This window comes from Molothrus aeneus, chromosome 17 (genome assembly GCF_037042795.1).
Source record: "Molothrus aeneus isolate 106 chromosome 17, BPBGC_Maene_1.0, whole genome shotgun sequence".
NCBI classification, from domain to species: domain Eukaryota; kingdom Metazoa; phylum Chordata; class Aves; order Passeriformes; family Icteridae; genus Molothrus; species Molothrus aeneus.
This window is the reverse complement of record NC_089662.1, coordinates 14,100,845-14,127,233: the sequence shown is the minus strand read 5'-3', so window position 1 is coordinate 14,127,233 and position 26,389 is coordinate 14,100,845. Positions and strand designations below refer to the sequence as shown.

At 52.7% G+C, this 26,389-nt stretch overlaps 2 protein-coding genes across 3 annotated transcripts in view; both read right to left on the bottom strand.

Annotated features, from left to right (window-relative positions):
• Nucleotides 1-5,389, bottom strand: part of NFATC2 (nuclear factor of activated T cells 2) — a 73,116-nt gene extending 67,727 nt beyond the window's left edge. Inside the window, exon 1 of the mRNA XM_066561587.1 lies at nucleotides 5,230-5,389. Within this exon, the coding sequence (XP_066417684.1) occupies nucleotides 5,230-5,389 (160 nt within the window). The remainder of the gene's footprint in view (nucleotides 1-5,229) is intronic.
• A 16,059-nt stretch (nucleotides 5,390-21,448) lies between these two features.
• ATP9A (ATPase phospholipid transporting 9A (putative)) overlaps nucleotides 21,449-26,389 on the bottom strand; it is a 48,313-nt gene continuing 43,372 nt past the window's right edge. For both annotated transcript variants that reach the window (XM_066561886.1, XM_066561887.1), the window contains exon 28: nucleotides 21,449-25,312. In XM_066561886.1, the coding sequence (XP_066417983.1) occupies nucleotides 25,176-25,312 (137 nt within the window). In that variant the 3' untranslated portion in view covers nucleotides 21,449-25,175. The remainder of the gene's footprint in view (nucleotides 25,313-26,389) is intronic.

Genomic DNA, 26,389 nt, shown 5'->3' with positions numbered 1-26,389 from the left:
GCCAACAGCCCCGGGAGAGGAGCATCACCAGCAGCAGCTGCTTCTGTGAGCAGCGTCCAGCCCTGCCCTTGTGAGGGGCACAGGATGCTGGCCAGCAGCTCAGCTGCTTTCTCCCTGCCCTTGCAGATGCCAGTGGGGACACAGAGCCCAGGACACAGCAGGGGCTCCAGGCAGATGGCCCCAGCGCCACTCAAACTTCTCCCTGAGCTGCCAAGGCAAGCTTGGGTAGGAGCTCAGGGCAGCAAACTTCACAGTGCTGGCCCTCTGCCACACTGGGATGGCAGGGAACAGCCCTGCCACCCTCCAGCTGGGCTCCCAGGGAGGGAGAGCCCTTACACAGAACAGGTATGGGATGGATCAGCCCAGCAAAGGTGTTTTCCAAGGAATGAAGTAACTCAGAGATAAGCTTTGTTCCTAAGGCTGTGCCACCATCCAGGGTTCATCCATTTCTGCATTTTGCATCCCAGAACACAGCCTGCAATACTCCAGCAAAGCACTGGCCTCTCCACTGCTGTTCTGATGGATATCTCACAGATAACTCTCAGCATGGGCAGCTCCAGCACTTCCCCCCTCCCTGCACTCAAGCATTTCCCAGCCTGAGGTTTCACTGCTGATTCACCCTCTGATTCAGTACCAAAAGATCCTTCTGCTTTCACAGGGGGGTTAAAAGAAAGCGAGTCTCACACCCAGGCAGCACTGGCACCTCCTTGGGCTCTCAGTCAGCTTTGCTGTCAGCAAACACCCTTCCCTGTGTCACTCAGCTCCTCTGCCCAGAGCAGTGTGGCCCAAGCCCTCTGGGATCCCACCCAAACTGCCCACGAGCTGCCAGCTCTCACTGCCCCGCATTCCCACAGGTCTCAGCCCCACGACTGTCTCTCTCACCACAGCAGGGTCTGGATGCTCCTGTACCGCAAAGAACCACCAAGGAACTCCTCTGGCCAGGCCCAGGAAGGGTGCAGGCAGCCTCCCCAGGGGGAGACCCTCAGCAGTGCCCTTAGGAACCCAGGGAGAGGTGAACCACAGGTGAAAGAGATCAAGGGATTACAGTTCCAAAGGACTTGACCCCTGATTTACCAAACTCTCTTTCACACATCTCTGAACGGCAGAAAGGAAAAGGAAAAGGCTCCCCAAGGCCACAGCAGTGTGAGCACACATGGCTTGGGGAGGGTGGCTCTGCACTGGTCTGAAAAAAGGCAGCGCCTTCAAAGCCACCACTCGGCCAAATGTGACAATTAGCATGAAATGAGGGAATAAAGGCCCACCCAGCAGCTGCATTCCATGCTGGGTTTATCCAAACCATCCTCTAGGAAAAGCTAAAGATAGCCCTGTGCAGGCCAGGGGCACAAGTTGGGCTCTGACCTCACATCCGCTGGCTGCAGCTCCCGGGATTTAACTGGAGTCCCTTACTTGCAAAAGGAAAATAGTCGATTTTCTTTTTTTAATTAACTTGCTTATTGTCATTTGAAGGGGCCAGTCCAGAGCTTCTTTGCATTTTTCAAAAGCTGAGTTGTCTGTTATTTACACTAACTGCTTGGAAGCTGCAAGTGAGAGCTGGTTTCCTGAGTGAAATCTGGAATTCTCTGGGAGATGTGCATATTTGTTTCCTTATGGCAGTGCTGAACACTGCCTCCTGTGTTCCTGAGCCAGCCCCAGGACCCAACTGCATGCACTTTCAGTTTTTTTGCCTTTTAATAGCTTTGCATCTGGGAGAAGCAAAAAAGGAACGAGGCAAATTATTCAGGGCTTGACACCTACAAGACGTGGCAATGTCCCTGGGAGCCTGTCTACATACAAACAAGCATTTGGAAGAATATTAATATTTATGGATGCTCCCTGCCTCCCCTCCCTACACTACACACACACAGACCTTGTAGATCCATATCACCAGATGCAGTCTCAGACTCTAATGAGCTACAGCAAGGGCCTGAGCCTCCAGAAAATACTCCTTCCCATCTGCATTCTTACCTGCTGTCTCAGGGTTTCATCTGGAATCTCATTTAAACACAGCTTTTGTTTGGATTTGCAGAACACCCCTCAGAGCATCAGCTCCCAGAAGGGTTGAGCTCAAGCATTAAAAATGACGTGGCAGCTTTACCTCTCAGCAGATCATGCCACAGTGAGCCCAGCAACCCCGAGGGGAGCTGCTGGAGCACAGCACTGTCTGCAGCTCAGCATTTTGTCTCTCAGCAGCCAACAACAGGTGTGAGGGAAGAGCACACCCAGCAGCTATCAGAACTCACTCCTCTGGGAGCCCTGCTTGTAGGAGCTCACTTGGAAATGCTCATTAGCTCACCTGGCATGTTTGAAATGAGCTAAAATTTGGGCTGTCACTGATACCACTACCAACACCTGCACAGGAACTCTGCAGGGAATGCATCTCACACTTTTGTGCTCAAAGGACACAGAAAACATCCTCAATGGCGAAATGAAATCACAGCTTCCACCTGAAAGCAGTGCATGCCTTGCCCACACTCCCACATCCTGTTCACCTGGACATTTCCCTGAGTTCAGCAGATGTTTTTTGTTTGCAAATCCTGAGAAGATTGCTAATTAAAGTCTGGTAAGTAAAGGTAAAAAGCACTCTCTACAGCACTGCTGCTTTTGGAAATGGCTGGCTTCAAGAGGAACATCTAATATTAACAATATTGACTGCAGGGTTTTTGTTGACCCTTCTTTTCCCTGTTGCTTTTATATCAGTCCCTGGCACACACAAGCACTACTGAATGCCAGACACTTTCAGGAAGGATATTTCTGGCATCCCCATGACAAGAAGTTGTGATATAGGTCCTACTTTTAAAACAAAACTTTGGATGGACACTGTCAAATTCCAACCTTTCAAAAAACTGTTTCTCAGGAATAAACGTTCACCCCAATCCATCCCTAGAGCCCCAAATTTACGTTTTCCTGTATTTTTTTAATTTAAAAAGTCCCTTTTAGGATGCTTATAGAGTTGCAATTTCAGGACTTGTCATGAGCAGTGGGTGGAGCAGCCCAGGCTAGGAGGCAGGAACCAAATGCAGGAACCAGACTGAGGAGCTGGGACCCACTCCTTTGGTTTTGGTTCCACTTTGAATCCTGTCCTGCACAGGGACTGTTTGCCCAAGTGCAGTTCAGATGAGGCCAGGACTGCACATGAACAATGAGCATCAGTTACCAGCAGCACGTGGACAAAGCCCTTGCTCAGAAATGGACCATTTTCTGCTCTCATGTAAACACGCTTTAATCTTTTGTACATTAAAGCTTGCGGATGTATCCTGGATTGCTTACAGACTGGAGCTGCTGCCTTTTCAAAGCCAGGGAGAATGTTCTCCAGATTACAATGCTCATATATATGGTTGGGATCTTTTTTTTTTATTTTAATGCTAATGATTTCCATCTTTGGAACAAAATTACTACTAATTATGGTTTCCAGTCATTCAAAAGTGAAGAAAGCAGGCTCAAGAAGGAAGTTATTTCTACAACAAGCACACACTGCTCCGCATTTATGTGGTTTGAAGATTAAACTTTCTACCCCCACCTACGTATGATTATATTCTGTAGAACTTCCCACTTAAGGCTTCACAGCAGCACTGTGTACTGTAAAGATGTGAACACACCAGCATCTGAAGCTTTCACTGACATTCAGTGTATTTTCATTAAAACCATTAACCCCTCCCCATCGTGGATTTATTGTAGCTTATTTTGATCTACATGAAACCTTGAATGAAAATTCAGCTTTGTCCACCTGCTGGCATGAACCATCCCCAGGCAGCTTTGATGCTGGTGCACATCTGTACACTTAAACATGGACAAAGAGAATAAAACTCAGCAACAGCTCTCCATTTCACTGATGACACCACGACTCAGGCCTCAAAGGTCTCCTCCTTCAGAGGAACACAACATCTCTGAGATGCCCCAGGGAAACACCAGCTCTCCACTGAGCAGAATCCAAACCAGTGAAACCAGTGTATCTTAGAGACAACATCCCAACAAATCATTCCTCTGGGTCCTCTCCTTCGGCTTTGTCTTGTTCACACAAATCTATACTTTATGGGAAATATTCCTGTTTAGTACCAACAACAGACAGAGCTACCATTTAGAAAATCAGGGAACACTTGCCACTGCACTTTAAAGTACCACAGCATAAGCCCAGAAAGGCAGAACAGTCTGCAAACCTTTCTTTTTTTTTTCTCAATTTTAACTTAAGCTGGTGCTGCTTGTCCCCAGGCTGGAGCCACGGCTGCGGGTGGCAGCTCCGAGGGCTGTTCGGGGCTGGCAGCAGCTCCGAGGGCCGCTCAGGGCTGGCAGCAGCTCCGAGGGCCGTACAGAGCTGACAGCAGCTCCGAGGGCTGTACAGAGCTGACAGCAGCTCCGAGGGCTGTACAGGGCTGACAGCAGCTCCGAGGGCTGTACAGGGCTGACAGCAGCTCCGAGGGCTGTACAGGGCTGACAGCGGCTCCGAGGGCTGTACAGGGCTGACAGCGGCTCCGAGGGCTGTACAGGGCTGACAGCGGCTCCGAGGGCCGCTCAGGGCTGGCAGCAGCTCCGAGGGCTGTACGGGGCTGGCAGCAGCTCCGAGGGCCGTACAGGGCTGACAGCGGCTCCGAGGGCTGTACAGGGCTGACAGCGGCTCCGAGGGCCGCTCAGGGCTGGCAGCAGCTCCGAGGGCTGTACGGGGCTGGCAGCAGCTCCGAGGGCCGTACAGGGCTGACAGCAGCTCCGAGGGCTGTACAGAGCTGACAGCGGCTCCGAGGGCTGTACAGGGCTGGCAGCAGCTCCGAGGGCTGTACGGGGCTGGCAGCAGCTCCGAGGGCCGCTCAGGGCTGACAGCGGCTCCGAGGGCCGTACAGAGCTGACAGCAGCTCCGAGGGCCGCTCAGGGCTGGCAGCAGCTCCGAGGGCTGCACGCCCCAGCGCTCCGGCTGCCCGGGAGCTGCCTGGGCACGGTGCGGGGGTAGCGAGAGCCCGGCCGGGCTGTGCCGAGCGCCTCCGCTGCCCTGTAGCAGCGCTCACTGCCGGCTGCACGGCCCCGGGGACAGCGGCGATGTCCCCGGCCGGACCGACACCGCAGCCCGGCACACACCGAGCCGCTGGGCTCCATCCCGGCTCACACCGAGCCGCTCAGTGCAGCGGCCCCGGGCAGGCACCTGCCGGCCCAGCAGCCCCCGACGGCCGCGGCCCGGCCCCGCCTGCCGGGTCGGCTCCGAGGAGCTGCCGGGGACTCCGCCGCCCCGGGCGGCCCCTCACCAACCTTCGATCGGCTTGTAGTCGTAGTCGTAGTCGAAGAGGATGGAGAAGTCGAGCTCCTCCTGCGGGCTGTCCGGCCGGGCCGGGCCGGGGCCGTGCCCGGGGCCCCCCTCCTGCGGGCCGGGGTCGGGGCCGGGCCCGGGCCCGGGGCCCGCGGCGCTCATGGCGGCTCGGGAGCGGGGCTGCCCCGAGAGCCGCGACCCGGCGGAGCCTCCGGCAGCGAGAGCCGGGCGGTCACAGCGGGGAAACGGAGAGAACAACGCGAGCAAACACCAAGAAATGCCCTGGCTGGGGAGGCTGCGGCCGGCGCGCTGCCCCGACGGCGGGTGCGGGCGGCGAGCCCCGGGCGGCACGGCACAGTACGGCACGGCACAGTACGGCACGGCTCTGCACGGCACTGCTCGGCCCGGCACAGCACGGCACGGCACGGCACAGCACAGGCGGTAGCGGGGCAGCTTCCTGCTCCTCGCAGCCACCTGCGCCGGGGCCGCCCCCGGGGAGGAGCCGGCACCGGCCCGGCAGCACCGCACGGGCCCCGCGCCCTCCGGCAGCAGCACCGGCATAACGGGGCTGCTCCGGCTCGGGGGCTCCAGAAACGGCACCCTTGGCCGAGCATCTCCGCCCTGGTGCCCCTCGTCGGGTGTGACCGGCTGTGTGCCCCAGCCCCTCTCTGGAGGGCTGCAGCGTCCCCGCCGCCCCGGCAGCGCGGCCGTGCCCCTGCCCGCTCCGGGCTTCGCGCATCCCGCGCCATGTGCTCCGCTTACAGCGGCTGCTGAGAGCACAGGACAGCCTCTCCTAGCTGGAGCACCTTTAGAGGCACCGGGCCCGCCGTGCACAAGGGCTCTGTTCTCCTCCTGCCTCGCTCACAAACAGCGTTTCGGGGGATGGGCGCTCGCCGCGGTCCCTGCTGACCACAGCCGGGTGCTGCCAGCTTCCCCGGGTCCCCGCGGCACCTCCACCACATTGACTGCATTCATCCCATGTGCCCTGGGCCTGCACAGGGTGCTGGCCGCTGCCCCCCGACGGCCTACTGCCCCTGGGACGGCTGCTAGCACCAGCAGTGACTTCACTCGTGGGTGGCTGGGGACCCTGGCTTTGTGTGCTCAGCCACCTGTGGTTGCCTCGCTTACCTGTTTGTGTGCTGCCCTTTATGAGTGTGCAGATGGCTGTCATCGGGTCTGTGAGTTTGAAAAATGCTCCCAGTCTGTAGACAGGGCAGGGAGGCAAAGGCAGAGGGACCAAGATCATTAAAAAAGTATTTTGGTGTTTACTTCAGCTTGTTTTTATTTGCTAAGCCTGTCAGCACAGCGGCATTACTGCAAGACAAATCTTTAAGTTACATTACTTGTCTAAGGTCACAGAAAGTCTGTTTTAAAGCACACATGAACTAGAATCTCTGCAGTTGGGTTTATAACCTACTGCCTTTCTCATTAATGTGTCCAGCCAAGTAATGACAAATCATTCTCATCACACCCTTTTGCTCCATCCTGTGCTCATCCAGAGGACAAGAACTCAGACTTTCCCTGTAGTTTGCAGTCAGGTTCTTCACTGAGTTCTGAAGAAGCCCAGGACTGGCAGGTCCCCCTGAAGCTCCTGGGGGCACCTCTTTGTGAGCAGAGCCACCACACAGGGCTGGGGCTGAAAGGGCACTCAGGGAGCAGCCAAACCAGCTGGGAGGCTGCACCAGGCCAGGTGGGCAGCACTCACACCAGAGTCAGGCCTTGTGGCATTAATTTGTTACTGGAAGGTGCCAGGGGATAGGGAAAAGTGCCTGTCAGAAAGGGCAGGTGAGCCTGCAAAGAGAATGTTCACTGAGGCATTCACAGACACTGCCAGCCCTTTGGGGAGCCTGTGCTGCTCTCTCTGAGAGCCTGGCTTCTTCTGAATTGTTTAAACATCTATTAAATTGGATTGTTTGTATCTGTTATCCAGTGATCCTAACCCTTTGCTGAGCACTGGTCTTTTATCGTTGCCTCTTCTATTTAAAATTCATTAGAAAAACAAAATATACTTGCTGATCTTGGCTTAGCACTAAAGAGAGCTGTCATCCTCACAGCTGACACCACACGGAGCACGACTGGAGAGCATCTATTGGGTTAGCCTCAGAAAGAAATGACACAAAAACTTTGGGCTTTTCAAGTGAGATACAGGTGATTGGCAGGAGGGCATGGGGAGACGACCCTGACTTCTGCTAAAGCTCTATCCCATGCTTTGCTTCCCATTAGGCATGTGAAGCTTCAAATTTATCCTCAGCTACTCGTGTGATTAGTAATGCTCCACAAATGGAAAATGTACCCTTTGCTTTCCAAGAGCAGCGTGTCACTGCTGACACACGGAATCGTCAGCCCTGCCCCTGCCCAGGAGCGAGGGTGACAAGACAGCAGTGAGAAAAGTGCTAGAGAAACATAGGAATTAGCTGAGCTGATAGGATTCAGGGATTTTTGCCCAGCCTGACAGATGTCAGGGAGCGAGAGGCACCGGGCTGTAATGCAGTGTGTCCCTGCTGCTCCTCCCTGCAGGGCACACCAGGACACCGTCCCATATGGTCACTGCTCAGAGCCTACAGGAACAGAGCTCCCACATGCTCTGAGAGCACAGGGATGTCAGCTGGAGTGCTCTGTGGGCTGGGTTTGCACCCACCTGTGTGTTATTGCGAGCAGAAATGTTACAAATGCACAGAACATAGATCTGGCCTAAATATTGGAGGGGCATGAAGCTGCTGGTAGGTGTGGGCAGCTGCAGAATCCAGCTCAAGTGACAGCTGTAGTTTTTGGAGCCTTCTAGTTTTTGGAGTTTAGTTTAGACCCAAAACAGGCTCTTGAGCCCACAGTGAAAATAAAACATTATAAATTAAGTTTTAGCTGTTAATAACTACATAACTGACAAATACTGCCCACAGTCTGTCATTAATAATTAGTGGTGAAGGAAAGGCAGGGAAGCTCCTAGACTTGAATAGACTGTGGGCTCTTCAGCCCAGCATATACACTCAGAAACATCAAAGAAAAAACCCAGATAATGTGACAAATGCTTCCCAAAGCTTGATTTTCACTAGGGCTGGAGTGAAAGGCTGGAGTACAGTGATCAAAGACCAGAAATACTGCTTGGTGTTCCTAAATCTCAATCCTTTTCACACCAGAGCCTTCCTTTCCCCGAGGATCCTCCATGCATTTCCCCTGTGTCAGGGTCATGGAGAGTGGTCCCGGCTCTGCTCGGGCTCTCAGCAGCCACCCTGAGATCCAGGAGTCAGCACTAGCTCTGGGGTTTTTCTCTAAAGCTGTTTTCATGAGCCAAGAAGGTGTTTGAAGGACTGAAGCAAAGCCTGTCCTTGGCAGCATTAACAGAAATTGCAGCCACGTATGCTTGCAGCAGGCTCCACACAGAGCAGAGCTGGAAATCACTGTGCTGCCATTTCAGGGAACTGCAGGATGGGAGCAGGCCTTTTCCACAGACTTGGATCCGTGCTGCCCTTTGGCGGGGCTGTGCTTCAATAAAACTTCAGAAGAATGTGAATACTGGACGGCCTAGGTGCTGGGGGACGGGGAATCCACAAACAAAGCTACAAAGAGCACTTCTAGTGTAATACTGACTGGAGTTAGAGACTACTCCACAGATTTCTCAGTGTTTAAATGCACTGCCAATGTAACTTCTCATTTACTATTTTCAGTTTCTGCTTGTACTGCCCCACTGTATTCCCTGCACCAATAATTTCACTAATGCAAGGGAGCAGAGGATGCTCTGAGGTGAAGAAATTCTGTTTGATCTCAGAAATGTCTGTGCTAATTATTATTTGTCCCACATGATACATAATTTACTCTGGACCTCTAATACTGCAATACTGTCACATTAAACTTTTTAAAAGAAAAAGAGGCAGAAAAAGTGGATTAAGAAAGCTGCATGTCTATTTAGCTGCTAAACCCCAAAGAAAATATGAGTCAATGCTGTCTTAAAAATCTAAGTGTTCTAATGGTGTATGTGGCAGGCATTAGAAATTTAACAGGCAACTAAAACTTGCACATGGACTTAATCCAAGCTCTTTAAAATGAGCTCAGCCTGTGAGTGACTGGTTGCTTGGTCTGGAGAGTGGGGAGTGTTATTAGAGGAAAAAAAAGGGAGAGAGAAGGGAGAAATATCTGGTAGTTCCTTTGAAAGGCACAGGCACACACACCACTTTTCAATTTTGGGGTCAGCTCGAGTCAGAGATATTACCCCCCAATTTCAAGCTTAAAGTGGTTTGGCAAGAAAGGACAATGGAAAAATTGCTCATATCTCCACGTTCCCATTAAGTTCTGAAGTCTGCTGGGCAAACCAAAGGAATGCACATATCATAGTTTTTATAAAAAATAGATTAGACCAGTAGTGGAAAAGAAGTTCTAGGATATTATTATCCTTGGCTATTTTTTTAAAAATGAGTGATGAAATTTCACTTAGAATATCTGCTGGAATATTATAAAAGAGTGCTCCAGTTCTGACAGGGTCCCATCTGTGAATGTGATTCCTGCCCTGCACGAAGGACTCTGGAATCATTTGCTGGCTGTGGCTGCTGCCCCACAGGACAGGCTGGTGGAGAGAAAGGTCAAGTGACAGAGAATTCACAGCCCTGGGACCCCAGGGTGGCACAGGGACCCAGGGGCACCTGGGCAAGGTCTCTGCCCCGGCTGGGACTTGCTGAAGCCCAGCTCAGGGAGCAAAGCCACCGAAGCAGCTTTTTGCTGGCAGGGTGTTTGTGCAGAGCCCTCATTCCTCATCCTGAGCCTGCTCCAGTCATAAAAGGGGATAAGGGCTTAAAATTATTAACACATCATCATTTACACACCCTGCATTAGTAAGACTCTAACACTTTGTTGTGGGTGCAGGAATCCTCCCAGAGGCAGAGACTGATCCCAAAAATGCCGTGTATTATTAACCCCTTGCAGTTTCATGCTGCTTTTTCCTTGTGGAAATGCTGGGAGCAGCCTTGTGACACAGAGGACAGTCAGGGGCAGGGACTGCTCCAATCTCTCCTGCACTGCTGACAGGAGCAGGCATTTGCACAAGGCAAAAACACATTCTGGGCCCGGGAGCGTGTTCTTTCTGGAGCATCTCAAGGCTCTCTGTGCAACTGGTTGCACTGCTCCACTGGCTACTGTGCTCTCAAATATTCGATCTGGAAATAAGAGATAAAATGAATGCTTTTTCTTCTGGGTGTGACTGCAGGGCCCTGGGGAAAGCAGAGCTGCCCAGCACTGGAGGGGCTGTGGTGCTGCCCCCGCTGCTGCCCTGAGCTTTGGTGCCGCTGTCCTGCAGAGCAGGTGAGGTCCCTGGCAGGAGCACGAATTCTCCTCGTTCCCTTTGCTGCCCCGCAGAAAATAACTTCCAGGGGCTGTTGTGAGAGTGACTAAGAGCAGCTGGAGCGCTCAAGAGAGAGGGAGTTTTGTCTGGAGAAAGCCGAGGAGACACGAGGCAGGGCAATGGCCTGATCTTAAGGCGGTATAAAGCCTCTCAAGAGTCTTTCCATTGGCTTGTCCGAGAATCGGAGCTCTCGGATGATCCCCTTTGGGTGTAGGTGTTAACGAGTGTGTTTTGGCAGGTGCCCGGGGAGCTCGCTCCGGCAGGAGAAAACAAACAGCGGCTACCAAGGGCCCTCAAAGGCGGCCGTGCCGCGCTCGCCGCGTCCCCCGGAGCCGCTCAGCCTCCGCGGCTCTGACTCAGCTCCGAGCGGCGCTGCCAGCGCGGGCGGGGGAACCGCGAATCCAGGATGGAGCGGCCAGATGGAAGAGCCCTTCCCTTGTGCCCCTCCTGCCCCTGTCCCGCAGCGGCAGCGCCCGGCGGGCGCAGCGCTCCGAGCGCCGGGGGAGCGCCCGGGCTCGCTGCTGCTCGGCCGCGCTGCGGGACGGGGCTGCGGCGGCCAGGACTCCCCCGCACCGAGCATCCTCCGCCCGGCCCGGAGCCGCTGCCCGGCACGGCCCGGAGAGGCGCTCCGTGCTCCGTGCCCCGTGCTCCGTGCGAGTCCGAGCCCCTCCGCCTCCGCACGCCCTGCCCTGCCCTGCGCTGCCGCAGCCCGGCGGGGCAGCCCGGAGGATGCCCGAGGGAGCCGCAGCATCCCCGAAGGCTGCGCCGAGCCCGGGCTGGGGAACAGCCGCGCTGCGGAGCGCCCGGTGCCGCGGGCCGGGGCTGACAGCGGGGCAGGCTCCTCCTCTCGCCGCGCTCCGCTCTTAACTCTTAACTCTTAACTCTTCACTCTCGCCTCCTCCTGAGCCCCGCACGCCGCCCCCAGCCCCGACCCCCGCCCGCCGCCCGGCCCGGCCGCGCCCCCGCCCCGCGGCACCGGCCCCGCCGGGACCCCCGCGCACCCCGGGCCCGCCGAGCCGAGCCCCGGCCGGCCCCGCTGCCGCCGCCGCCGCCTCCGCCGGGCCCGGGCAGCGGCGCCAGCCCCCAGCCCCGGGCCGGGCAGGCGGCGCAAGGGTTAAGCGGCCGGGTTAGTCAGAGAGACTCCTGGGGTGATGGCTTGGATGAGGAGAGTCCCTCTGGCTGCAGTTGAAAGGAGGCTGCTCCAGACGGATTTGTATCGCCGTGGCGGATCGCTTCAAACCAAAGCAAACCTAAAGGCAGCCCAGTCCCTTCCCCGAGGGCCCTTCTGGCCGCGAACCCCTCCTGCCCACCCGCCTGCCAGCGGGCCCGAGCCGCGGGACGGACAGAGCGACACACACACAGCACCCGGACACGCAGCACTCGCACCCTACCTTGATCCATAGACCTCATGATGTGGTGGTAGTGTACCAGCCTGCAGGCAGTTTCTCGCTGCATCAGGAATTAAAAAAAAAAAAAAAAAAAAAAAAAATCTATATCAGAAAAAAAAAATTAAAAAAAAAAAAAAGAAGGAAAAAAAATCTCCTTTAAACCATCTTCAAGCAGTGCCGCCCGGACAGAGGGAACCCCTCTTGCTCGCCTCCTCAGTAAGTGTTTGGAGGTGCAAAGAGGGATCCGAACTGGGCTGAGCGTGTTCCTGAAGTGAAGTCAGTTCTCTGCTCTGAGATGAGGGTTACTAGAGAGGGAAAGGCCACTTCCTTCCCTGCTCCGAGTGTTTATAGTCTTTGAATGCTGTAAAATAACGGGATTCCCTCACTGTTTCCTCCTGTTTATCCCAGTGCCATGGAAACCCCTGGATCGGCTCCATCTCCCAAACTGAGGGCTTTCCTGCAACTTCACACTCAGGAATCCATGACGTCTCCCAGCTCCGGGCCAAGGCAGCTCTGCGGCTTTCTCAGTCTGCAGCACAAGCACTTAATTGTTGAGCAGAAAGTTAGAGAGCGAGTAAGAAAGAAATATGGATGATGTTAAAAATCCCAGTGTGTGCTTTTTAAACAAAACTTGCAGGAACTGCAAAGCCTTTCAAAGCAACGGGGCTTCTGTGCAGAAGTTTTCCTTCTTCCCAGCAGAGACAAGCTCAGGCTGCTGCTGCATTTACCTTTGAATAAATCATTCAGAAAAGCGAAGTCCCCAGCTTATATTTATGTCTTTTAAATTCAGCAGCACTCTATTAATACCCATCTTGTTACTGGCACAGCTTTTGGCTTCTAATTACCACTGGCTCAATTCTTCATACAAAGACGAAAAGAAAAATTAAGAATCGGTGAATTTGTTTAGTGGCATTGCACAGACCTCTCTCTGTTCCTATTTTTAGATCAATTTAGGAGAGGAGCAACCCCATGGATTTCCACTGATACACGTGGAGCTTAGCAAGAACGAAATAGCCAAGGAAGCCTCCGAAACCAAGACAACCCGTGTGTGTTTACATGTCCGATGTATAAACAGGAAAATAAAGCAAAAGAAAACAGGAAAATAAAGCCGGGGATGTCATGAACTGCGGCGGTCTCACAATGTATGGTTTTCACTGCTGTGCGAGGAGCATCTGCCTCTCTCTGGGCGCTGGGCTCGCTATCTCCGTGCGACTGCGCTTGCACAGAGCTCATTCCTGCAGGGATGCAGAGGTCGCACACATAAAGGATTCCCCGGGGAGGAGGCAGCTCTGGAGCCCCTCGGGGAGAGCGGCCGGGGTCACCGGAGCCCCGGTGAGTCACGGCAGCCGGGCTTGGCCGGGGGAGCGCGGAGGGCGGCCTGGCACCCGCCCCGCATTTCCATTTTTCACTCCCTCGCTCCCCAAATCGACTCGACGGAGGTATCGCAATCAAACTTTCTGCTGCTCGCGTTTGTTGTCCCGCAGGCTAGCAACTGCAGCAGCCCAGGGAAACTCAGCGCACCTCACTTTCCTATCCTTTGTCATCTTTGGACACGTCGGGGCGGAAATCCCTTCCCCGCCCCGTTATGCAACCGGGGACCCCGCTGGCCACGGCTCCCCCCGAGCCCCGCGGCGGGACCCCCTCGCACCCCCCGGTCCCTCCCGGGAGCCTTTTCCTCCCCGGCCGCAGGGCTGAGCCTCTCTCCCGTGAGGATGCTCCTGTTCAGCCCTGGCGTGGCGGGGCAGGGCCCAAAAGCTGCACCGGACCCTCAGGCTCGGACCTGGAGGCTTTTCCCTCCACAGCCCTCTCGGCGAGCAGCTTCGAACCACGCGAGAGAGGTCCCGCAAAGCCCCAGGCGGACCCGGCACAGGTGGCACACCTGAGCTCCTACACACCCCTGGCACAGGTGGCACACCTGAGCTCCCTGCACCCTTGGCACACCTGAGCTCCCGCACACCCCTGGCACAGGTGGCACACCTGAGCTCCCTGCACCCCTGGCACACCTGAGCTCCTACACACCCCTGGCACAGGTGGCACACCTGAGCTCCTACACACCCCTGGCACACCTGAGCTCCCACACACCCTTGGCACACCTGAGCTCCCTCACACCCCTGGCACAGGTGGCACACCTGAGCTCCCTGCACCCCTGGCACAGGTGGCACACCTGAGCTCCCTGCACCCCCGGCACAGGTGGCACACCTGAGCTCCCCGCATTCCCCCACACAGGTATCACACCTGAGCTCCCGCACCCCTGGCACAGGTGGCACACCTGAGCTCCCACACACCCCTGGCACACCTGAGCTCCCTCACACCCCTGGCACAGGTGGCACACCTGAGCTCCCTGCACCCCTGGCACAGGTGGCACACCTGAGCTCCCTGCACCCCCGGCACAGGTGGCACACCTGAGCTCCCCGCATCCCCCGTCACACCTGAGCTCCCCGCCAGCTCTGAGCGCATCCACCACCAGCAGCAGCGCAGTCACAATCACCGGATTCCTGTTTGGGAACAGTGAAGGGAAACTGAGGTTTCCCAAAGCTGCTGCTTTGCGTGAAGAAAAAACCCGATTTTAATTAAATACCAGTCGGGAAAAGTAAGAAATTAGCCCAGCCTGCAGCCCCGCTGTGCTCTGAGCAGTGCCCCCAGTGCCCCAGTCAGAATGGCCTGGGGAGCACAGGGGGCAGTGGGGACGGGCCTTGGGGCGATGGGGGCACTGAACAGAGCCGGGAAGGGGCAAACCGGGGGCGAGGAGGATGAGGGGGGGCACAAGGCAGGGGCACCCGGCCAGGGGGATCCCGAGCGGATTTTGGGCCACCCCGATGGAAAGCTCGGCCTGGAGCCTCCCACGCGGAGCTGCCGGCCCCGGGCACGCAGGTTGGCTGCCCTAGGCTGCACCGTTTAAAAATACAATGTCTTTCTTTTAATAGCCCGGGTTGATCGGCTCCCGCTAGTTCACATGACAGGCTTTTCCTAAAATATCTTCTTCCACTAAGTTTTTTCCAACTTAAAACTGCTGAATCCTGCTACCCAAATTAAACTCAGTGCAACGCGAAAAAAAAAAAATAAAAAAAAAGAGAAATAAATAAATAAAGAAGTGAAAGAGGGCTGGCGGCTGCCTCCGGACTAGCATTCCCCAAACCAGCATATGACACAACTGTAAGATTTCCAAGGCTTTTGGAGAGTTCAGCGAGAGAATCGTGTCCTCCACTGGCTGCAGCTTCCCCGCTGAGTTAAACTTTCCTGACGGAACCTTTCTCCATCTGGCCGCGGCTCCAGCGCGTTGTGAGCGGCCGCGGAGGAGAGGGGGATGTAGTTCAAGTCTTATATAACTGTGCAGGCTGGATGCGGGGGCAGAGACTTTCCCTAGAAACGAGAGATTTTTATATATATATAGTTATTTTTAGCTTCATTTTTCAAAGGAAGGCCAAATACCTCCGACTTTCCTTTGCTTTCTTATTTTGGTATCACTAAGGGATTTTATTTTTGGAGGTAGGGAGCTATTAATAGCTAATATTTTTAGCTATTTATTCCCTCTTTAGGAGAATACTTCCTCTTCCTTTTAGGGGCACATTCTGGACTGCATCCCTACCCCCCAAAAACCAACCCAGCTCCCCCCCACGCCCGTGGCACCCTCTGGGATGTGCCCAGCGTGTGCCTGGCTTTGGGGCCAGGGCAGAGATGCATCTGCTGGCCCCGACCCCAGCGGCTCCCCGGCTCAGGGGGAGGATTTGGAAGCTGAACTTGTCCCCGGGAATGGCCCTGCCCGTGCTCACCCCGGGCTCACAGCCCAGGAGGCCGAGCAAGGAGCTCTGTGCCCGGCAGAGGAGAGCAGCAGGAGCCTGGGGAGAGCTGCAGGAACCTGGGGAGAGCTGCAGGAACCTGGGGAGAGCTGCAGGAGAGACCGGGGAGAGCTGCAGGAGAGACCGGGGAGAGCTGCAGGAGAGACCGGGGAGAGCTGCAGGAGCACGGGGAGAGCTGCAGGAGAGACCGGGGAGAGCTGCAGGAACCTGGGGAGAGCTGCAGGAGCACGGGGAGAGCTGCAGGAGAGACCGGGGAGAGCTGCAGGAGAGACCGGGGAGAGCTGCAGGAGAGACCGGGGAGAGCTGCAGGAGAGACCGGGGAGAGCTGCAGGAGCACGGGGAGAGCTGCAGGAACCTGGGGAGAGCTGCAGGAGCACGGGGAGAGCTGCAGGAGAGACCGGGGAGAGCTGCAGGAACCTGGGGAGAGCTGCAGGAGCCCGGGGGCCTCGGGGGCTCTGGAGGTCCCGGCCCGGGGGGGTCCCTGCCTTCCCCTGGCAGCCACCCACAGCATCGCTCTGCTGGAGGATGAACCTCCCTATCCGAATTTTATTGCCAAATTGCAGGCATTTGGCAATAAAACCCATTATTTAAAAAAATTATTATTATTTCTCATGCTCTCTAGGAGATAAGGCATCAAGGCTTCCTGAGGATGTGCTCTCAGGCCATTGGGGCAGCTGCCTGGATTTTATCATCAGAGACTTCATGGAGACATCTCTGTTTTCCACTTGCAAAAGGTATTTCAGTCTCACGGCAACAATAAGTATTTTTGACAAAAGCCGCTGGCCCTTCCAAAGTAAACAGCGCCCTCCCCGAGTGTCCCCCGCACCCGAGGCTCCTGGAGCAGCCTCCACACGTCCATGCTGGGCTGCAGAGCGGGGCTGAGCAGGATTCCCACCCTGGGCTGTGCCCTCTCTGCCCTCCCGGCTCCCTCAGCCCCAGCAGTGCCGGGTGCTGGAGTCTGGCAGCTCCTGCCCCTTCCCGAGCAGCCCTGGAGCATCCTCACAGCCCGGGGCTGCTTTGGGCTCATTCCTGCCCGTGCACCTGTCTAAATTACCTCTTCTCAATGAAGGACATTCTTCTCAACTCCCTTGGCTGAATTACAGAGTCTTGGATCTTCACTGAGCTCTGCTGGCCCAGGGAATCACCCACACTGAGCTCTCCAGGTCTGGAACCAGAGCTGCTCGAATCTCCTCCCAATGAGAGCTGGCTTTTCATCCACCATTGGACATTCTGCATTGGGAAGAGTCTCCAACCTCTTGAGTTGGTCTCCAACCTCTTGAATGAGAGGTACCAATTCTTCTCCTTAGCCCTGGATTTCAGGCCCAGCTACCTGGAAAATTCCCCTTATTGGTTATATCAGGACTTGTGAAGCTCCTTCCCTTTGGTGCAGGAGGGAAAGGGAGAAGAACAAACAACAAGGCCAGGCTGTGCAGGTCCAGAGGTGCTGGATCAACCCACAGCACCCCTGGAGCTGCACCTGGGTTTCTGTCCTGCCTGCCCTGCCCAGTGGAGCCGGACACCTCTGGGGTCTGTCCCTCAATGTCACTGCACACAGCAGCACACGGGAGAGCTGCTCCCTTTGGCACCTGGCTCCCATGGAATGAGAACACCATCATTCATTCATCAATTTTGTTTCACATAAATTCCAAGGGAATTGTAGTTTAGAGTGATATTCTTCAATCTAAAGACAGCCAACCACCCACTGGCAGGGCACTGGCAAAAACATGTATAAACTGATAGCATTTATTTCAGTTACATTGAGACATAAGTTGGTTCAATAATAATAAACCCACAAATTAATGAGGTTAAACACCTGTGCATTAGGTTCAGGATGGAAACACTGATTCAGTCATTCATTATATCATATGATGGCTAAACTAAATAAAGATAATAAAGAAAGGTTATGACTGTTTTGAAAGGGTGGCTTTAGTCCTTTCATATCAGTGCCAGGGCAAGGGAATCTGATATTATATCCTGAACAGAATTTACAATTCATTACTGGGGCTCTGGCCACACCCGGCAGCTAATCTAGAATTTCACACATTTAATGAACTTCATACTTGAAATATGTGGTCTGTAAAATCTGATTTACACTGTTGTTAAAATAGCTGGCGTTTGAAAGAGAATATATTTTAAACTATGTATTTGTGCACAAAGTTTGTTGTGTTTTTTTTCTTTCCAAAAACCCCAAACCCATTCATTAATTCACCCCAACACGTATAAAACCTTCCCCACAGTGTAATTTCTGCTGCAGTATTTCTTTCAGCACCTCAGATTTACTCCCCCCGTTTCTCCAGGAGCCAACTGCATCCAGTTATGCAGAGGGGCAGAGAGCCCCAGGGTGACCAGAGGCCCTTCAGCCCGTGATGGAGTGCAGGGTCTGGAATTAGTCCTTACCTGCCACCTCCACAAAGCTCCGCATTAGGTCAGGCCTGCCTGGGCCGGGCTCAGCCAAGCGTGGCAGCTTTTAGTGGATGTTAACACCTGGGGGTTCCTGTAGGCTCTGCTCTCACTGAGGGCTTTGTGGCACTCTGCTCTGCAGGGAGGATGAGCTGGGGCTGTGTAAATCAGGGCTCCTGGGGGGACAACACAGGGATGCTGGCACCCACCTGTCAAACACAAGAGGCTTCTTTCCTTTGGAGGCAGTTCTGGAGAGCACAGCACCTGTAAGAATCAGCTCCACACTCCAGTGATGAGCGCTGCCAAGAATTCAGCTCAGGCTTGAGCAAAACCCGAGGGCTGTGTGAGGGGTGGGTGAGGGTGACCTCTTCCTTTCCACCAGCCCCAGGTCTTGCAGCAGACACCAACTCCGTGCTCATTTCCATCTGCTTTGGGAGCTCCTCTCCTCAGGGCTCAGTGCTGCAAACAGATTTCACTCAGAATTTGTCTTCTGGAGCCTCTCTAAGAAAAATCAGGTATTAAAATCCGACAGAGGCAATGCTGATCCTTATAAATGTGCCCTTTAATTCCAAACCCTAATCTCGGAATACAAAGGTGCAGAGGAGTTCTGCCTCTGTGGGCACCATCCCTTGCCTTTCCCAGAGCTTGTTTGAGCACAGCTTCTCCCCATGGCAGTGGCACCGTTGCTGCTGGAGCAGGGAAATGCCTCAGTGAGACCATTACAAGGCATTTGATTTGTTCTTATTTTTAGTAGGAGTGCTGGTCAATAGCAATTTGCATCACTTTTTGTCACAGGTTGGTGGCATCTGCACCAGAGGAGCCTGAGGTGAGGTTTTAAAGGCAGCAGGGCAGGCACAGAAGTGCCAGAGCTCCAGCAGAGCTCTGTGGAGCAGATGTGAGGCTCAGGAGTCAATCTGCTGCCTGCCAGCAGCACGGGGCAGGACACCCCTGTGTCCCAGTGCCACCAAGGTGTGCTCTGGGCTCACTGGGTGCCACCACTCAGCTCCACTCATGCTCTCATTCATCCTGGGGTAACTCTGCTTTTACCCTGCTGAACAGCTCTCTGGATATGGTTAAGCTACTCAGAGTGTACATTTAAAATAAAATCTGTTTCACATAAAAGGACAAATGAGAATGACTATTACCCCCATCTTTACTGCGTTAAATTCTTTTGCACAGCTTGTTCTTGTTACTCCTCCTTTCTGAGGGAATCTGAAGAGCAGACAATATTCTGCCTCACGTGGACAGTTCCAGCAAGCCAAGAGCAGGAGGCTTTAACGAGGGAATGCAGTGATTTTAAAGCCCTTTTTGTAACCCTCAGGTCTTGGCCACGAAGGGAGGAAGAGCAGCAGAGGGAAGGATAGAAGGATATTCTTCTCACAGCCAGATCCTGCAAGAGCCTCCTCATCTCTAGCTTTAATTACAGCAGCAACATTTCAGAGATGCACCACGTAACCCAGACACCCCACAGCACCCAGAGAGTTTTAAGGCCATCAAATGCTCATGGCCTAAGGAGGCCTCAGCATCTGCTTTGGAAGTGCCCCTGGGCAGGGTGTGCAGCAGCCCTGGGTTTGCCTGTGCACTGCAGAGGGGCCCTCCCTGCTGCACACAGAGCCCCCCAGCTCCCACTGGCACTCACCTCTAACATTCAGCACAGGTGTGATGTGCATCTGCAGCTCCAGAAGAACACAGAAGAGAAGCCACTGAAATGGTGGGATTGGGGTTTATCAACACTCCCAATCAGAAGGTTTTTAGAGCCTGCAATCACATTTCTCACTTAAAACCAGACGTCTGAATACTCTGTGGAAGAAGGAATTTTCCTGTTAGATTGACTCCCATGTTTAAAGTGCTGAGAAAATCTTATCACCAAAAAAGAAATATTTTTCTGCTTCCTGTGCTCTGCCTGTGGGGCCAGCACAGACCACTGGTTCTCCTACCTGGGAAAGGGGAACAGGAGTGAAGATGTAAGACAATTATTTAATGCCACAGCAATGCAGGGGAGAAGAGGCAGTGGCTGAAGGTGAGGACAGAGCAGCTCAATGAGGTTTTCCTCTCTCCAAATGGTTCATGTGCAGGGAGGCCTCTACAGCTCCATCAGGCTCAGGGCCAGAGCAAGACACCCAATTCCAGCCAGCACCTATTCTTTCTCCTCAGAAAAAGGAAAAGCAGAGACACCAGTGTCTAATACAACCCCAGTTTGGAAAACAAGGCCACTGGCATTCTTTGGTAAAGCCCAGGCTGAAAACTTACCCCAGGATGTGTGATCTTCCAAAAATCTGCCAGCCCCTGCAGTCTTCAAACTTCTTGCATGACCACAGCCACATGAAGAATGAAATGAAACCCCATGGAAATCTTTGACATTTCTACTATTATGCAATGTTTGGGTGAAAAAAATTTTGCTGAAATTCTCCTTCCCTTCCAGAGTAAGTTTAGAAAAACTATTTCTAGCTTTTTTTAATTACATGTTTCACCATTAAAAAGAAACCATCCATAAATTAAAGGAACCACTAGCCAGGGCTTATGTAACCCATTTAGAGTGGGAAATTGGTAACACTTGGGAGCAAAGTCTGTTCCTGTGATTTCTGGAGTCTAGACCATTCATTTGATGTGTGCAAACATCACAAAAAATGGTTTATTTAATATTTGCATTAACTACTTTATACAAAAAAAAGCTATTCATTAAAAAGGGCATCTGTGTCCTATAGAATCTAAAAGAAACACTTCCATAGATGGCCAGTGATCCCAGGGATAGCTCATCACTGCTTTCAATAAACAGTCTCCCAAGTCAGAGATTTACTTTATCCAATTGCACTCTTAATTTTCTTGTTTCTAGGAGTGTTTATGGCTCTATTACATTTTTGTAGAAGATGGCTGCACTGTGTTTGTACTCACCATTATTGACGTTTCCCCTGTGGAGAATATTCAGTGTTCAGTCCTGCCTCTCCCCCTGCTCCTGGCCCTGCTCTCGTGCTGAGGCACTCACTGCCCCAATGTCCACGGGATGGGAACATGCCCAGAATAGCTGCTCCTAATGCTGCTGCACCACTGCTCTTCCCAGGGCAGGACACATCTGTGTTCCTGGGACAGTTCCCTCCTCATTCCCAGCAGGGGCTGCCAGCAGCAGTGACCACCCCTGTTAAAACCAAAGCTGGCTCTGGAAAGAATTTATCACAGCAGCTCTGATCACCTCTTGGAGATGCATTTCCCACCCACAGGTTAAAGGCCCATGGTACAACTTCCCTGTGTCCTGACAATCCCCACACGCCTGGGACTGACCATGCCAGGACTAACCAGGTGCATCATACAGGGGTGAAGTAAAGAAGTTGCATAAAATTTATTTTTTCCACCTTGTTTTACAACATTCCCTTTTAAGGTCTTACACATCTGCGACATGTAACTCCACAGAACAATAAATAATTGGCATTCATGTTTCTCTTGACTCAGGATATTTACAGGTTGTTTAGCTGGATGACAGGTACAAAACATCGGCATCACAGTAAATACCATTTTGACACCAGAATCCATTTCCCCATTAAAAATTAAATTAACTTAACATTGAGTTTTTAAACAATTTTAACAATGAAAACTGTTCTCAAAGGCATATAAGTACACAAGTTGTCGTAGGCAGTAGTAATGGACCATATTGGCAAAGCTGTGAACCACAGGATTTCATGCAAATCATAGAGTTTAACACTTATGAACTAACTAATAATAAATAAAGAGCCCATCCTGCTGAAATGGGCCCCGGACACTGGGGGATGAGCCCAGTCCCACAGGAACAGCTCGGGACACTGAGCTGCACAAGGCAGGGCTCACATCCCCGCTGGGGCAGAGCTCTGCTGTGGTGCAGCAGAGCTGCAGCAGCTTTGCCCCACAGAAACCCCACAGAGCAGCTTTAGGGGTTCCCCGACCTGGGGCTCCCTGACAAACCCAGCACCACTCCCCAGGCAGCCCCAGAGGCCGGGGCTGGGCTGGGACAGCTCTGGGAGCACAGGAGGACACCCCTGCTGCAGCCCCCAGCACACACCCCAGGGGGACACCAGGGATGGTCCCGAACACCCCTCACCTCAAACAGCTCTGATCAGACCCTGCACAGTCTGTGGAACCCAAAATGTTGTGTTTCCACTGCCCCACGAGCTGAGCTGAACAAATGTTCGCACAGGTGAACAGGACAAGCTCTGCAGAGGAGAGAAATCCAGAGGTGAGGGGATAGAGAGCGTGTGACACACCTGGAACTGCTGCAGAATGTGCCACAAAACCTCACCCTGCAGCAGCTCAGCACGGGCTGAGGGCAGCCACGGGCAGCAGGAGCACGGGGAGACTCCACTGGCACCAGGGGCAGCGCCTGGGGCAGCCCCAAAGCACACAGGTCACACATGAGCTGCCACAGCACACAACCCACACAGAGAAAGGAATAGGAAGAACACTAAGGCCACAAACAAGATACTGCACAGAAGAAGAAAACAATGCTTCACTCCCCAAAAGTACAAATTATGGGCATACTAGAGGAAAAGATGAAATTTCCAGCAGAGAATCCATTTATTTTAATGTACAGTAATAGGAACATGTGTGTTAAATTTTGCTTTTAAAAACATTTTTAAATAACTTATGAGAAATGGGTTGCGAACATAAAGTGCTAAACTTGAAAAATAGAAGTGTTCCTCTTTCCTGCTGTTTGTTAGATGGCAGTTTTAGCCTCTGACTGCTTTGAAAAACTGTAGTATATATCCAGGCAGAAATGACTTCTGGATTTACTACCTTGTGCAAAAACACAAACTGCAAAGAACATAATCCACACCCCAAAACACAGCTCTAGATCACTATCAACTCTACTAAATATGCTACTAAACTTATGATTCAATAAATACAAATGAAATCACAGTTCACTCCCTTCTTGGTGTAAGCTAATAGTTTGCAAATATGGTCCACTCAGTGTAAACTGTATTGACTTGAGGAAACAGTGAATTCTACCATTTATATGTCTCAAATATTTACACACAGTAGCTTGGCACTGTTGCTGTTTCAGGACATTGAACTACCAAGACACAGGAGAGGGGCAGGGCTGGGCACCAGAGCCCAGGGGGACTGGGCTGCTCAGTCACCACCTGGGGCCAAGAGGAATTCTTGGTTCTTGTACGTAAACTAATGAAAGCAAACTGGATGGGATATTTATATAGAAGAAATTCTGGCAGGGTGGGCAGGCCCTGGCACAGCTGCCCCTGGCAGCTGGGGCTGCCCCTGCATCCCTGGCAGTGCCCAAGGCCAGGCTGGACACTGGGGCTGGGAGCACCTGGGACAGTGGGAGGTGTCCCTGCCATGGCAGGGGTGGCACTGGATGGGCTTTAAGGTCCCTTCCAACCCAAACCATTCCATGATTCTGTGAAATGATGTCTGGGGACTCCAGAGCAGTGGCATGGCCAACACTATCCAGTCATGATGAAGACAACGTTACGGACCTTTCTGGCAAAAAGGCATTAATTAATTAATTCACAGGAGGCTGTGAGCCCACCTGCCAGAAGGGAGCCCTGGTTCTGCCTTGGGACAGGAGCTCAGGCCCTGCTCTGGGACAGGAGCTCAGGCCCTGGGCTCTTTCCCCCCTGGGCAGCCAAGGAACAAGGGTCCCAAGCAGTGCCAGCTCTGCCCGTGGTTTCTCTGATGTGGGAAGAAGACAGCAAGCAGCTAATTTAGCACAGACTGAAGAGCCTCAGACTCTTGGAGGATGGTTGCCACTAAAAGCCCATCCGTGCTTGATGCACCAACCCAGCTCTAAAAGGTCCCTGTAAGTCTCTGTCCTTCTACTGAGAAGCCCAAGTACGTGTGGCTCTCCTCATGAGATTACAATGTGGACTAAATAATTATCATAATGACAGAACTCACTGAGTTTAATTTTGGAGAATGAAAACCACATAAATTTGCTCTGCACTCAGCCTAATGCCTTTGTATGAACCCACTCCTGTGATTCAGGTTTGGTTTTTAGAGCCAAGCAAGTGCAAGGCTCCAAAAACTGCCTCTCTGCAGGGAGCATGTCATTAAAACATCCACCTAGGAGTGCCTCTGCTTATTTGCAGCTCATCCTCAAAGTTTCACACTAACAGGAAACAGATTTCATGGAGCTGTGAGGAGTAGCAGCTCTGTGACCTCTCCTTTCAGTCTCCAAGGATTCAAGACACGTCTGCCACATTGTCTGCAGAACAGTACGAGACTCTTCTCACGTTGTCGACACATTTCAAGGATGATCAACTGCAAAGTTCTGTTCCAAAGAGGATTTGCTTTAGTTTAGATAATTTTCTCCTACACAAATAAATACAGAGTGAAACTATTATGTCACTGCTCCTTTTAACAGGAAGCACAAAAGCTAAACAAAACTGAATTTTCTCGTTTTGAGCTACCACTTTTCTGTCGTTATCAATGGCTGGATACCTCCAAAATCACTGGGGTGACCACATTTCAACGGAAGGAAAATCTCAGACACGCTCAGATTCTCCAGTGTGTGTAGATCCGACAGGCTGGAGCCCCATTATGGAAACAACATGCCATAAATCAGGAATCAGCTGTCAGCAGTGTAGTGCATCACCTACATTAAGGGATTTCCAAGATGTAAAAAGAATGTAACTACTTGAATCAAAAAGACGAATAACATAAACTTAACAAAAGGTAACACAATGCAAAGGACAGCGCAGACACTTAAAAAATTCACTTCAAATTGTCAAATGTAAATCCCAAGGTCAGGTAGCAGCTTCCACAGACTTTGAACCATGCAAGAGAAACCCATTGCCATCGCAGTTCCATGCATTTGACCCCAGTTAAGTAGAACAAAAGTGCCAAGAACTGGATGAACTCAGAGCCTCCACCCTCCAAACAGTCCCTTGTGGTGCCAGGGTCCCGTCCAGGGCAGCCTGGAAGTGCCTCACCACAGCAGCAGGTACCAGAGATCACCACGGGGCCCTGAGGCAGGGACAGGCCTGGTCATTGAGGAACAGCTGGGGTGTCTCGGGGCCCTGGGCAATGTCTGTCTCTGTGTGCCAGCAGCAGCAGCCCTAGGACGTGAGCTTCGAGTAGCTGGGGGGAGAAAACCTCCGTCTCAGGTACTTGAGGACGTAGAGGGGCAGGCAGCTCACCAGGGTGATGACAGTGACCTTCCACAGGAACGACAAGGTGGCAATGAAGTAAACATCTGTGTGGAGAAATGAGCACAGAGTCAAAACCACGGGAAGGGGTGCAGAAATGCAACTCAATCCCCCACTGCTTTCTTCTGCCCATGGCACGGGGTTGGACCTAGATCATCTTTAAGCTCCCTTCCATCCCAGGCCATTCTATAATTTTACAATTCTTAAAGCTGCCCCACCTCCAAGATCAAAGCTCACATGATACCTGGCTCCTCACTCCTCTGCCCTCCTCTTCCCCAGAAGATGCAGAGATGTGCTGAGCAGTGGGGTGTAAGGAATGTGGTTCTCACAGGTAACTGCCCTCCCAAACCCCACCTGGAACAGGGACATCCTCCTGGCACTGCCAAGCACTGCATGTCCTCCCACTCTGGGAACTGCCTCTGCTGCCTGGCTGAGCCCAGCTCCTGACCCAAAACACCTCAGAACCTTTACAAAAAGAGTTAAAGCATCGTTCAAAATGGAACTGGTATAACCACATGCAAGAGACAGATCCAGCCAGGGGGAAGTTATTCCTGTTGTCTTCAGTTAGGAAAGAGCTTTATGGAAGAAGCAGTGACATCTTGTGGCTCCTGAATGAACACTGAACGAGCCCACGGGTCTGATATTGGCAATTCGACAGTTACTGGGGGAATCTGGAACTCCTCACCCTTCTTCCTCTAGCCAGGGAATAGGATTAGTTCTGCTTCAGGCAACTAAAACACCAACAACTAAACCCATAAGAGAATGGTCCCAGTGAACAGATAAAATAAGGTAAGTTTTAGGAGGCAGCTCCTTCCCCCAGTTTAAAAGACCAAATCTTTCAATCCAATAGCAGAGACTTCAACCTTCCATGTCAAATTCCCACATGGGAATAAAGGTCACTGCTACATGAGACAGCTGACATGTGCTGGAGCTCAAAGAATGAATGAGATTCACCGGGTATCAGCACACTCTGCTGACCATCTTTACCTTCTCTAGCATTTTGCTGTGGGAAGAAACCATAAAATATCTTCCAAGTGCCTTCAAATCCCACAGAGCTTACTGTGGTACCACTGTCACTGTGCCTGCTGTTGGCCCCACCAAGAGCCTTCTGCTCAGCTCAGTCC